This window comes from Dendrobates tinctorius, unplaced genomic scaffold (assembly GCF_039654945.1).
Source record: "Dendrobates tinctorius isolate UK_male_01 unplaced genomic scaffold, ASM3965494v1 ptg000054l, whole genome shotgun sequence".
Taxonomy (NCBI): Eukaryota; Metazoa; Chordata; class Amphibia; order Anura; family Dendrobatidae; genus Dendrobates; species Dendrobates tinctorius.
Genome location: NW_027361722.1, coordinates 16,861,657 through 16,875,178, shown reverse-complemented (window position 1 = coordinate 16,875,178; position 13,522 = coordinate 16,861,657). Strand labels below are relative to the sequence as shown.

Here is a 13,522-nt window from a genome sequence, read left to right as displayed (position 1 = left end):
GACCGCAGCTTCTGCTCCCTGATGTCGGCTCATTCGAGTATAAAAGCATGCACTGGCGAATCTCAAACAAAATGTCATGGGGCGTTACAAAAAAAAAAAAAAGACAGGAAGTCAGAATGTAGAGGGTACGTTATGGAATTTTTCATTGAAGTATATTAGAAAACAATATTAGATTATTACACTGAAGAGATATACATTTAATATGAAATTCACTTTTGGTTTCGGACCGCCCCTTTAAGTTCAGCCCATTGGTTTGGCCCTCCACAGCAGTGCCAGTTTCTCACGTGGCCCCTTGGGAAAAATTAATTGCCCACCCCCCTGCTCCACTGATGCGCGTTTCGCTCCAGCTTCTTCTGGGGGTGTGCTGGGGGTGGGGAGAAACTGGCAATAAAACAATACACGTTTTGGACACTATATAACAGCACCAACAATTGGACACAAATAGATGGATATAATTTGTACATAACAATACATTCTATGGAGATATGTGACGCAGTGAAGGGATGATGTATTCAATGAAAGTAAATAATTCTAAAATATACATAATTAAAAGTATACATCAATCACAAATGTCCATTAATCAAGAGGACTGACATTCTGTCTAGTGACGATTGATGACAAAAACAAAATCCAGCTGATGTCTCCCCCACATCCACACTAAAAAAAATCAGTCACTAACGAGCAAATGGAAGGTCTGAGCTGGAATTGGATTTCCTAGAATGACATAGTGAATGTTTCCTGGTATGATTGCTTAGTAAGCGCTTCCAAGTTCTGAATTATTGAAAAAATAGTTTTTTCACACTCTTCTTTTTTGCCTCTGGCTGGGAGCTATTTTTTTGTTTCTTCTCAGATGTGGGAGTTTTTCCAGTGACCTTAATATAAAGGACAAGAACACAATGAGAATCTCTACTTGAAATGTAATTGAAAATCATACAAACAGTATAATAGAAAACTAAATGCTATAATAGAAAAAAAACATACATAATATTACAATATTCCATGGCACCAATAAATATTCCATGGCACTTTCCTTGTGAAATGGGGTATACATAATAATAAATAAGTACAACAATCTTGAACAAAATGAGTCACTGACTGGTACAGGATCGGAGAAGACCCTGCCCATGAGGGATCACAGACTACAAGGGATGGGTGAGGATACAGTAGGTGAGGGCAGAGCTGGCTGTGCAATGGTATGGTGGCACGAGGGTTACTGCAGTTTGTAGGCTTGTCGGAAGAGATGTCCCAGGCCGAAGGTGTAGATGGAGAAGAGCAGGGGTCCTAGAACTGAACCTTGGGGGACGCCGACAGATAGGGGGCAAGATGTGGAATTGGTGCATGATTGGGAGACACGGAATGTCCAGTCTGCTAGGTATGAGGAGATCCAAGATAAGGCCAAGATTGTGATGCCAAGAGATGAGATACCGTAATCTGTAGTAAGAGGGAATGGTCCACTGTGCCGAAGGCAGAGAAGTGTCGCTTGGATTTGCCAGTTAGTAGGTCATTGCTGACTTTAGTGAGTACAGTTTCAGTGGAATCATGCAGTTGGAATCCAGATTGTAAGCGGTCGAACAGGGAGTGAGAGGACAGGTGGGAGGACAGTTCAAAATGGACGTGTTGTTCCAGTAGATTTGAAGCATAGGGGAGAAGTGATATGGCTGATATCTAGACACAGAAGATGGTTCAAGGGAGAGCTTTTTGAGGGTGATTGTGATGTGCTCAGGTTTGGGATGAAGTGGGATGGGATCGGGTCAAGTACACAGGTGGTGAAATGTGATCTGGTGAGTAGAGAGGAAAGTTGATCTTCCATAATGGTGGAGAAGCTGGTTTTGGAGGAGGAACACTGAGTAGTTATGAGGAGGGACTTTAGAGCTGCAGCTGCAGTGGTGGTATATGAAGCGGCAGCAGCATCTGCATTGTGTAAGGAACCTATGTGTTTAAGAGGGCGAAGGGATCCAGAGACTGTGTGCAAGTTTGTGGAGTGGGGATTGTGTGCCTGGAGAGGAGAGGGAAGAGAATGTGAGTAGGTTGTAGTCAGACAGAGTGAGAGGTGAGTTAAAGAGGTTAGATAGGGAGCAGAGGCGGGTGAAGATGAGGTACAGTGTGTGGCCCTTTTTGTGAGTTGCTGTGGACGACCATTAAGCAAGGCGGAAGGAGGAAGTGAGAGATAGAAGCTTAGAGACAGCTGAGTGGGAAGTGTCAATGGGGATGTTGAGGTCATCCATGACAATAGTGGGGATGTCAGCGGAAAGGAAATGAAGTAGCCAGGTTGTGAAGTGGTTGAAGAAGGTGGTGGCTGGTCTTGGCGGGGGGAAGTAAATGACAGCCAGTTTGATGTTGGAGGGGGAGTAGATTTGCACCTCAAAAGAAGAGGGAGTAAGAGTTGATGGGAGTGGGATTTGGGTGAACGAGCAGTTATCTGACAGGAGAAAACCAACTCCTCCACCATGCTTGCTGATGAGGAGGGGGATGTGGCAAATTTGGAATCCACCATAAGAAAGTGCAACTGGAAAAGCTGTGTCAAAGGGGCTTAGCCAGTTTTTGATGATGCCGAGGAAGGAATTTTGTTAGTGATGAAAAGATCATGAATGTATGAGAGGTTGTTACAGACAGAGCGAGCATTCCATAGAGCTCTTGTTAGTGGGACTGGGCAAGCGGGGGCTGGGCGAATGGGAATAAGGTTAGAAAGGTTGTGGAAATTTGTGATAGATCGTGGATTGGAGGTGGTAGTGACTGTGGGGATGTGGTAATAAGGACCAGAAATTGGAGAGATATCGCTGGCAGTGAGGAGGAGCAGAGAAAGTGGTAGCAGGTGGGAGCAGGAAAGGGCATGAGGGGGCTGTCTGTGTTGGAAACACAGGCTTTAATGTTGAGGAAAAGTTCTGAAGAGGAGGTGAGTTGGTTGGGGAGGATGGAGGGAGAGATGACCAGTAAAAACAAGTAGCAAAAATTCACCGCACACTCTAATGAAGTAATTTGCAACCAATAGTGGAATTTTATTTTTGACAAACAGATAAGTGCCAAGTTACAAAACTTGGTCCAAAACCCAGTAAAATAGAAACACCCAACGTTTCGACCCTCCCGGGTCTTAATCATGGGGTTTACTTGGGTTCAAGAGGAATGGGAGCCAGGGTTAGGGAATAGCCATATATAAGCTTCCATGTGGGTAATGGTAGGCTGTAAATAAATGGTAACCTTTGGAGGATATGACGTGTACCATGTAATGATAGGCAATGGGTTAGGGGTAACCTTAAGAGGTTTGAAAAGGAGGCCCAGTAGAGTCCTGTGCAATAAAAGGCGTTGCTTTTTGTGTGTAATATTTTTCGTATCCGGTATGGTAAGATAAACGTATTGCTGCGCACTTATAGTCAGAGTATTGCCAATCATAGGTGGCCAGCTGTGGAAACTGCGTCCTGAGGCTGTAGGACCGTCCGGGATATGCTTGCGCCCTGTTCCCCTGGCCACAAAAAGCATGAGCGCACAAAAATGCAACAGAGTGCATTTGGCGCACGTCGGCGCAGCGCAAAAAGAGCGCATGCGCCGGCAAAACCATACCAGCGCACGGCCAGCATACCCAACGCTAAATATAGGGTATGCTGGTCGCATGCAGCGTCATGCGCTCAGAGGAGCTGACCGGAGGGGGCACGGCCAGGGGCGGAGCTTAGCGGCGGTCCTGCACTGCCCTTGGTAACGCTAGTGTGAAACTAGCCTTACTGCATTTTTTTGCAGTGTTGCAGTTACCAAAACAATCACAATTCTGTAATTTCAATTATTTTCTCGTTATTCCTTTTACCAGTTGGGTCATTAATTTTATACTTCGATAGATCGGACTTTTAGTGATGTAGAGATGCCAAATAAATTTGGATTTTTATATTTTTATTTCCAATTGAATAAAAGAGTGTTTGTTTGAATATATTTGAATATTATTGTTAATATAATTTAAAAAAAAATTAGGTTTTTATTTTTTCTGTTGCTCTTAGGGGCAGAACCTAGCAAAAAGGCAAGCTCAAATTCTAAGCCGGCGTCAATGACAGGGAACTGACATATGTCAGCACTTCAGATAGTCCCAGGGTGGAGAGGGTTAATGCCACCAATTAGTTATGTGGAAATAGAAAGTAGAAAGTTGGGAGGAGCAAAGCCTATGTATAAAGTTCCAGCCACAGTTTGGTGATCAGAGGAGTGGGGTTTGCCAGGCAGAGAAGTTGGGGGTTACTGCAGAAGACATAGATGAGATCTGAGGAAGTGTCCTACAGAATTGTTTGTCTACCCCTCAAGGAGGAGGAAAATCCTTTGCCCTTAAGTGTGGGATGCCAAGGAGGCCCTATGGGAATGCTCATGAGGATGACGAAGCAGATGATGGAAGTGATGCTGTACTAAATACAATGAAGGTTTGCAAGGTAGCTGGAACATTGTGTCCACTGGGGAGTAATTGCCCGGTATCAAGTGTATAAGATAGGCAAAGCGTGAAGGGCAGATTCCCAGAAGATAATGATGGAGCTTAAAGTGGACATTTCAATCACCGGTTTGAGCATGGTAGAACTATCCACATGAGGAAATAATGGCTACAGAGCTGAGAAAAACTAAGTATTTATTTTGTTATATCTCCTTTCTATTGTGAAGATATTAGCACATAAATTTTCTGTGCTAATTTCTGCTTAAACCAAGGGAGTCTTCTTTAAAGGCGTGTACTTTTACCACTGTATGACATTGACCAATCATAAGTGGGAGGCCTCATGTAGGGGAAAGAAAAGAACCCCCCCCCCCCGAAGAATGTCAGACCCGGATTTCTCTGTGTGGTATGGTAAGACATGTAATGATACACACGTGTGCGTGATAAAGAGGAGCTCCACTGAAATATCACAACGAGTGCAGACATTTGGTCAGTTATCCAGGTTCTTTGCTCGATTTGGCAGGAATTAAGCCGTTTACATCTTTGTATAAAGGAGTTATCACACCATAGTAAGAATAGTGATGAATGCTTCTAGTGAATATTTGTTAGGAAGAGGAATGAACACCGTGATTTGACATTTGCTGTAAAGAGGCATTGAAAAGAAGAATATTTTGGTGCTGGTTCTTTATTGACCATCAGGTTCTCTTTACATTCTGTATCTTTACTGTAGATCTCTATGGTCATTTACCTCTGGTGTATGGTAATATACAGACACGGAGGGGCATTTCTAATACCTTATTAGTGGTAACAGAAGCATTTTCTTTGTTCTTTTTCATAGTTGAACCTTTTCTTTTCTTTATCTCAGTTCCCGGTGTCCATATAATATTCTAAGAGACAGATGAAAAGAAAACCAAATCACTTTAATGTCTCAAAGCTAGAATAAACCTGTAGGCCTCAAAGAAATTTTCTTCTTTGACCAATCTGGACTTTTCAGAAGGCTAAGGGCTTGTGCAGATTATCGGATAAGAACTATTCATGGCATTGATGGATAACACTCATATCTATGTTATTCTGTGCTTTGCACATGTCCAATTTTTTCATTGGACCAAGTGGTTCAAGTTAAAAAAAAAACTCCAGCGTGCCTCCATGAATTGGAGGGCACTCATATATTCATGTCTATGGCTCCGTGAAAAAAAATGGACTGCACTTGGTTGACATCCGAGTGTGGTCTGATTTCCATGGACTGACATAATGGAGAAGGTGGAGAAACTTTCCCCTTTTGTTTTCTCCCCATCTCCAAAGAAGTCTGGTCAAACTTTGGTCAAAGTCTGCAGAACAGGATAGGTCCTACAGAAAGAGATGATCTTTGTAACTGTTCTTCACTATGACCAAGAAATGAATGCTCTGAGCAGAGGACACCCTCTATAGAACCATCAAAAATGTAAAAACTATTAGCATTCAAAAAAAGATAGAGATTGGCATACCCCTGGATGTTTGGGTCTGGCGGAATAGCTAAAAAAAAGTTCAGGTTCTAGCAAAGTGCCAGAATTGGCGCCTCTAATAGAGGAGCCTCTTCTGGGAGGCTGCAGGCTGCTATTTTTATACTGGGGGGCAATACTATGGCCCCTTACCCGCCTGAAAATATTTAAACAATTAAAAAACAGCATGGGGACCCCTCTATTCTTGATAACCAGCCTTGCTAAAGCTGACAGCTGAGGGTTGCAGCCCGCAGCTGTCAGTTTTGCCTGGCTGGTTTTCAAAAATACAGGGGAACCCACATCTTTTTTTTTTAATTATCTATTCAGAGCGCAGGGGCCAGCTGATGAATTTGTGGATATTTCTCGCGCTGCTGCGTTTGGAAGACGACGATACTCCGGAATTTATTCGAACATGCGTTTTTTCTATTCAACGAGTTTCAAAGTGTCAAACGCTTCTTCAGGAAATGATCATATACCAAATGGTTTAGTATATGGTCATTTGCTGAAGAAGTCCTTAACACTTTGAAATACTTGGAATAAAAAAACGCATGTTCGAATAAACTCCCGAGTCGCGTCATCTTCCAAACGCAGGAGCGCGAGAGACATCCACAAATTCTTCCTAGTCTTCTATCTCCCCCGTGGATCCGCAGCAGCTGTACTATGATTTGAAAACGCTTTCAAATCATGGATCAGGTTAGCGTAATTTGATTAATAAATTATAATTGTATGTCAGATAAGACCCTCTTTGTGCTACTGTCTCCATAGTGTTTTATCAAGTAAAAAAAGGTGGCGCTCCAAAAGAGCTGGAGTGACAGAGGCTTCACATCAACAAATACTTTTTAGCCTAATTTGCATAGGAATTCAAATGATAATTTTTCAGTAGGGGAAGGAATGAATTGACCACCAGGTAAAGATGTTGCAGGACTTGTATTTGAAAGAGCAAAATATGCATATGAATAGTTTGGGGTGTAAAATCTTGCTGACAGATTCCCTTTAAAGAGAACCTGTCAGCACAATTTTATATGGAAAAGTAAAGGCATAGCTGTAATTAGATTAGATGTCGGTGCGCAGGGGCAAGTGTTATGATTAGGTCACTGAGGAGGAGAGCAAGCCCAAGCTAAGGCACAGAAAACCAGAGAGGTTGGTAACTAAGCACATTGCAGACCCCTGATCCTATCCACAAACTAGCAGTAGCCGTCAAGCATACCTACGATGCCCTAGACGCCTCGGCACAGCCGGAGAGCTAACTAAGCCTAAAGCAAGAAAGGGGAAATCTAAACTGCCCCAGAGCAAACCCCAAAGGAATAGATAACCCCCAAACATATATTGCCGGTGAGACAAGATGAAAACACAAACGCAGGTAGGAAAATAGACTGAGCAAATGATGGGGCCCACACTGACTAGACAGGACAGGAAAGGAAAGACACTGTCTGCAATCACGCAAAAAACCCTGCAAAAAGGTCCAACACGTCTGATGCAAAAATACTGAAGTCGCACGACTTCACCCAGTATATCAGCACTCTGGTATATTCTGAAAGCAGAGCAAAAAGAGGCCAATCTAATAAGGGGCAAAAACAAACTGGCACAAGCAGTAACATATGGATGGAGATTCAGCACAGCCCCAGCCGGAGCTGGCTGACCCACACAAAACTGAAATAGACAAAACCAGATCAAATGTGAACAGAATAGCAAAAGAACACTTAGCTGAGCATGCAGGGACTGAGCTGGAAACTAAGACCTCAGGAGGCAGGAAAAAATCACCAGCAGGGATAGAGGGAGTCGGCTGTCTTAAATCCAGTCTGAAACCCCAGATCTCCAATCGTCGTCCTCATTATCAGGTGGCAAGCCTCTGTTAATCAGATCAGCTCCATTACCTCCAGTAACCACCAGAGGGAGCCCAGAAAGAACTCGCAACCCCTCCGTCAACCTGACCAGCTCCACCACCTTCAACAGTAACCAGAGGTAGGCCAGAAAGTGAATTCACAACAGGCGGGATTGTGCGCTGGATCTTCTAGTCCCTGTCTGTAATTCTTCACCCCTCGATGTGCCTCCAGGCTTTGAATGACAGGTCACTGTTCATTTCGAACATAGGTGGCTATTCAGTCACAGCCCGGAGGCAGGTAGAGAGGCCGGTGAATCACAGGCAAGGAAGAAACCGAGTGCACTGTGCACCGAAATCTAATTAGTGGAAAACTTCAAATGGTACTTACAGTATGGAAGAACCACAAAGTGAATTCCCTAGGAGTATGTCTTTGGACTGTGGAAGGAAACTGGAGACCTTGGAGGAAGCCCAGGCAAACATGGGGAGAACGTACAAATAGACACTGGCCAACTCTGGCTATTAACGCCTTAGTGGCCAGGCCTTTTTAGCATTTGCGTTTCTCCTTTTCAGTAGTCATAATTTTCTCTTATTTTTTTCATTGACATGGTTGTATGAAGGTTTTTTTATGCAGGACTCATTGTATTATTTTTTTTAGTGTTGTTTTGGAGTACACAAATTAAATATAGAAAAAAATCATTTTTTATTTTGGTTTGTTCTTTTATTTGTTTCTATTTTTCAGTGTTTAAAATTCATGCCGAATAACCCATTAAGTTAATTCTCGTGGTTACTATGATCATGTCATACCTAATATATGTACTTATTAAAATGTATAGTCTTTAAAAAAAAAGTCTTATTTTTTTGGTGGGGACTTTTTCTTATTTTTTCCAGATCTTTTATATACTATATATGTGCATATTTTTTAACCTAATTTGCACCCCAAGAAATCTGAAAAAACTATCTAGGAAATAAACAAGCCCTCGTACAACTTTATTGACAAAACCCCCATTTTTTTTGTGTATAAACTTATGATTTTTTTTCACTACTTAATAATAAAAAAGACTCTATACAGGTTTGGTATCGCCATGATTATACTGACCTGGAGTAATATGTTTCCAGGTTATTTTAACCGTACAATGAACACCAAAAAAAAACAAAAAATTAAAAAACAGTAGTGGAATTGTATTTTTTTTTTCAACATTTTATAATTATTTTTTTACATTTTTGGGGACATTATATGTGAAATCAATGGTGTCATTCGAATCTACAAAATTGTTCAGCAAAAAAATAAGCCCTCCTACTGTTGTCGATGGGAAAATTGAAAATAAAAGGTTATGACTCCAGGAAGAGGGAAAAATACCAATGAAAAAATGAGAATTGGCTGCATCTTTAAAGAGTTAAAGGGTTGATATTGACTTTAAGGATTTCTGCCTCCAATCGGTGACTTTAAAGTTCCCATCCTCTTCCATTCTGAAGAGACCACTGGCATAGATGGCTAAATAATTTTAATGTCCCTGCAGCGCCACTCCAGGTGAAATGAAGCATTGTGCAGTTCCATAGATGTACTGTCTGTGTAATGAAGGTCGGGGCAGGAGAGACAGGTGGATTAGTAGGACAGCACAGTGTAGGATAGACTGGAGTGGTGCCAGAGTGCTGGAGGGGAGGCCAGAGAGTAGGAGGTTGCAGTAGTCGAGGCGGGAGATGATAAGGGCGTGCACTAGTGTTTTTGTGGTTTCATGGTTGAGGAATGCGCGGATCCGGGAAATATTTTTGAGTTTGAGGCGGCAAGAGGAGGCAAGGGCTTGGATATGTGGTTTGAAAGGTAGGGCAGAGTCGAGGATCACCCCAAGGCACCGAGCGTGCGGGACTGGGGAAAGAGAGCAGCCATTGACATTGATGGATAGGTCTGGTGGAGGGGTAGAGTGAGATGGGGGAAAGATGACGAATTCTGTTTTGTCCATGTTCAGTTTGAGAAAGCGAGCAGAAAAGAAGGCTGAACTAACCACAGTTAGTTACTATGCCCTGGCAACGCTGGGCTCTTCAGCTAGTAAACTATAAGAACGGGTTTTCTAAACCGAATAACCCCTTCAGGTTTGGTAATTCTAACTTTCTGGAGGACAATCAATAATACAGGAGTTGAAATACATGAAAAGAAAAGAAGTTATCTAAATTTACACAGTAAATCAGTACAGGGACACTTACATTGAGTTTACATGGTGTCATTTTCTGGGAAAAAAAATAGTAAACAGAGCACAAGTCAGTGAGTCATATGTCAGTGCCATAATCATTATTACCGGACATGAGCTCACCATGGCATCAGATTCTATCCCCAGTTTGGTGATGCTTGTGTAGTCTGCTCATCTTCTGTGTGATTTTCTTTAGATTAGGTCAGGATCCTACATTGGCTTAGAATCCATTTAGACGCCATTCTTGTTCCACAGCCCTTTTTTTCTAGAGTTTAAGCCCTCATGGGCAGGTCTTCTGGTCCCACTACTCTTGAGTGACAGGTCTCTCCCTATACCTGTACACATGTAGGGAGAGATCTGTCACTCAAGAACAGCGGGGAGTGAAGAAGCCACAGGGGACCTGCCTTTTGGACTTCTCAACTGAGCAGCTTCTTAGAATTGAATGGAGGGGCATTCGTTTGCTAAATTATGCCGATCCCAGTGGTCAGACCACCACCAATCAATAAGTTACCTCTTATCCCATGGATGCCCTGATTATAGAAAATATTGGAAAAATGATCGTAGAAGATCCAAGCCCCCCAGTCCACACCAATCCTGCATCATTCCAGCAGATTTCTACCGGACAACTGTTCTACCTCTGGTGTACTGCAGACATGTGCGGGGATGTAACTTACCTCTTCTGTGCAGATAGGACTATACTTGGGATCAGCGGTATTCTGATGAATATTTGCCTGAGTCTTCTCCAGAGCTGGTCTCTTCAGTTTCTTTATATCAGTCCCCGGTGTCCCGTGACAATTCTAGGAACCAATCATAAATGTAATCTGCGTAAATCATCAGCAGTAAATATGAATAAAATAAATGTGTGTGGGGGAATCGCCATTTGCTAATCTTCCAAAAGCCTATAGTTCTTTTTTCCGTGACTGCAGACTCTCTGTAAATGCGCAAAAGGTTTATGTAGTATAAAACAGGAAACACTTGGAGGAGGGGGATGCGGCTGCAGCAGAAAAACTGAAAGCTATGACCAGGGAGCTGTGGGAGGAGCAGTTAGTTTGTCTCATCCTGTGTGTGAAGTTGCATAAGGGGAGCAGGAGGATATTGTAATTCAAAAAATTGTTGCTTTATCTAATCTATCAGGGAAAATTAATATTCACTGGTAGGACAATTCTTTAAACACAGTTTTTTTCTTTAATTTTTGATCTTCTCTATCAAAGTTATAGAGCTGCAGCAAAATCCTTACTTATTCTACTCTGTGTAACCCATACAATAAAACATTTCCTATTTTGGCAGAGTGGCTGTCCGCTCTGAAGGAATATAGATGAGCTGCAGCCGATCAATGGCTGCTGACTGGTTGCAGTGGTAAAGTGATACAATAATGTAATGTGACCTGTTGAAAATAACAGAGCTCACTTTTCAAGGGTGGTAGTACTTTGGCAGAGGAATATAGATAGTTTTTATTTTCTATGGGCCCTATTATGCTGGGTGGTGAACAACCCCTTTACGGTCCCCATACACATCAGACTAAAGTCTGGTAAACTCACAGTCTAATGTATATGATGACCTCCCTATTCCACCAGAATGTCAAATCCTTCTGTTCGGGGCAGAAATAAAATGCTACCAGAAGAGTCTCGCAGCGTTGAGCGTTATTGATAATGGGGAAGGACAACACCTCCGAGGAGTTTGCCCATGTATGCATGTTTCCTCCAAGTTCTCCAGTTTCCTTCCACACTCTAAAAACATACTGGTAGGAATCTAGATTGTGAGCCCCAATGGGGACGGTGATGATGATGACTCGTCCCACTCCTTTCCCAAAACTTTTTCTTTTCCATGCTCTAGATGATTTGGAAACAAGTGGAGACCTACTGGGACACAAATAGAAGACTGGCCAGGAGATGATCAGAATTAAAACAGGAGAATATCAAAGCAGATGGAGTTGCTTTTTTGTGTGTTTTTTTATGCTTGTGTTGTTTTTTTAATATTTGTGCCTCATAAAATTTAATTATGCAGAAAGAAAACAATTATCCTTTAAAACTCACAGGTGTAGTTTTAGTCCGTGGGGTTGTAACGCCTTTTTCTAATTTGTCGACTTTGTTCAAGGACTTTGACGTTTTCCTGCTAGAAAAAAAATGAAATAAAAAAACAGTTAATAGATAAAAATAGTTAAAAAAGCTGACAATTATCAACAAACTGGGGACGCATTTATTACTAGATGCTTGTACATTACCCCATATTTTAGAAGAAAGAAATGCTGCTACATCTCAGCTCAAAGTGAGCCGGACGAACATTATTTCGGCATCAGCGGGTTAGTGGGGCCCTACGGGATTCATTTATCGTTTATTTATTTGTGCAAAACTTTTTAAAAAGTTGTGATTGATAAATCAACCAAAAACACTTAGAAATCCCATCCCCCCTACAATGACAAACATAGAAAGAAAGACTTTTAGAAAGGTAAAAATCAAAAAAGAATAAATTGCAAAAGAAAAAAAAAGTAGTGAAAAAACACCAAAAACTAAACAAAAAAAGGTGCAAAATAAATGCAATAATGAATCAGACCCACAGTGTTGGCCAGGAGAAAATGACGCCCCCCGTTGGTTTCTTAAACATGACTCGCTCATATTGGTTGGATATGCAGCAGATTTTTCATCAGGCCACCAAAAAGATAAATGACATTTATTTATTTTTTTCATAAGGCAATGTGTGAAACAATCCTAACATACAACCCTTACTTAGTCGCCTCTCTCACACACAATTTCATGCTCCAGTTGGGGTCTAAGGGGTAATGTTTCTCCTTGTGGAGAGTGACATGCCAAGCCTGGCATGTCAGAGTGAGGAGACTTATAAGTCTTATATTCTTTACTTGGAAATTAAACATGCATATAGTCTCTTCAGAGAGGAAGAGGATTAGAACTCTAGCGCCACCTATTGGAAGCAGCGATCCTAAAAGTCAATATCGACTCTTTAACGAGCCTTGCAATATAATTTGGATAAAAGCCAAACCAAAATCTCAATTTTCAGATATGGTGTTTCAGGGTGTTGCCCCTCATCAGTGCAAAGTATGAGATCTGATTTGGCTAGGTGAGAGGCTTTGGACTGAGTTCTAAGGGGTAACATTTCTCCTAGTGGAGAGTGACAAGCCAAGCCTGGTATGTCAGAGGGAGGAGACTTAAAAGCCATGCATGTTCCTCTGGGAAATTAAATATGCAAATTGTCTCTTCAGAGAGGAAGAGGACTAGAACTTTAGTGCTACATATTGTAAGCAGCGATCCTAGAAGTTAGTATCAACTTTTTAACAAGCCAAATATAATCTCCAGTTGGCAAACCTTCCGTACTAATCAAGCTAAAATCGGTGCAAAAACTCTGTGATCACTAAATGTCTAAAAAAGAAATCTGGCTCTGAAGACAAATCAAGCTGGCCCTTATGTTCCCTACGTGATGAATATGCTGTGAACTTTTCAGTCTTGAGCGTCAGGCCCCAAAATTGAGGCGTAACACAGCAGCAGAAAGTGGATGAGATTTTAACTCATCTTATGCACAAACTTCAGAAAGTTTGCAGCTAAAAATGATCTACAGCGTGAACCTTAAAGAGACCTATCGTCTCCAGAAAATGATTTATAAAGTAAAAGCACGGTAGATCAAAATATGAAACATTCCC

At 41.8% G+C, this 13,522-nt stretch overlaps 1 protein-coding gene across 5 annotated transcripts in view; it reads right to left on the bottom strand.

Annotated features, from left to right (window-relative positions):
* Nucleotides 1-431: 431 nt before the first annotated feature.
* The window catches only part of LOC141091524 (uncharacterized), a 59,257-nt gene continuing 46,166 nt past the window's right edge, over nucleotides 432-13,522 (bottom strand). For 2 of the 5 annotated variants that reach the window (XM_073577165.1, XM_073577162.1), the window contains exons 8-12: nucleotides 11,907-11,985; nucleotides 10,548-10,670; nucleotides 9,890-9,913; nucleotides 5,185-5,277; nucleotides 432-872 (exon numbers count right to left, since the gene is read on the bottom strand). In XM_073577165.1, the coding sequence (XP_073433266.1) occupies nucleotides 777-872; nucleotides 5,185-5,277; nucleotides 9,890-9,913; nucleotides 10,548-10,670; nucleotides 11,907-11,985 (415 nt within the window). In that variant the 3' untranslated portion in view covers nucleotides 432-776. The remainder of the gene's footprint in view (nucleotides 873-5,184; nucleotides 5,278-9,889; nucleotides 9,914-10,547; nucleotides 10,671-11,906; nucleotides 11,986-13,522) is intronic. The other 3 variants (XM_073577163.1, XM_073577164.1, XM_073577166.1) reach the window with 3 other exon arrangements.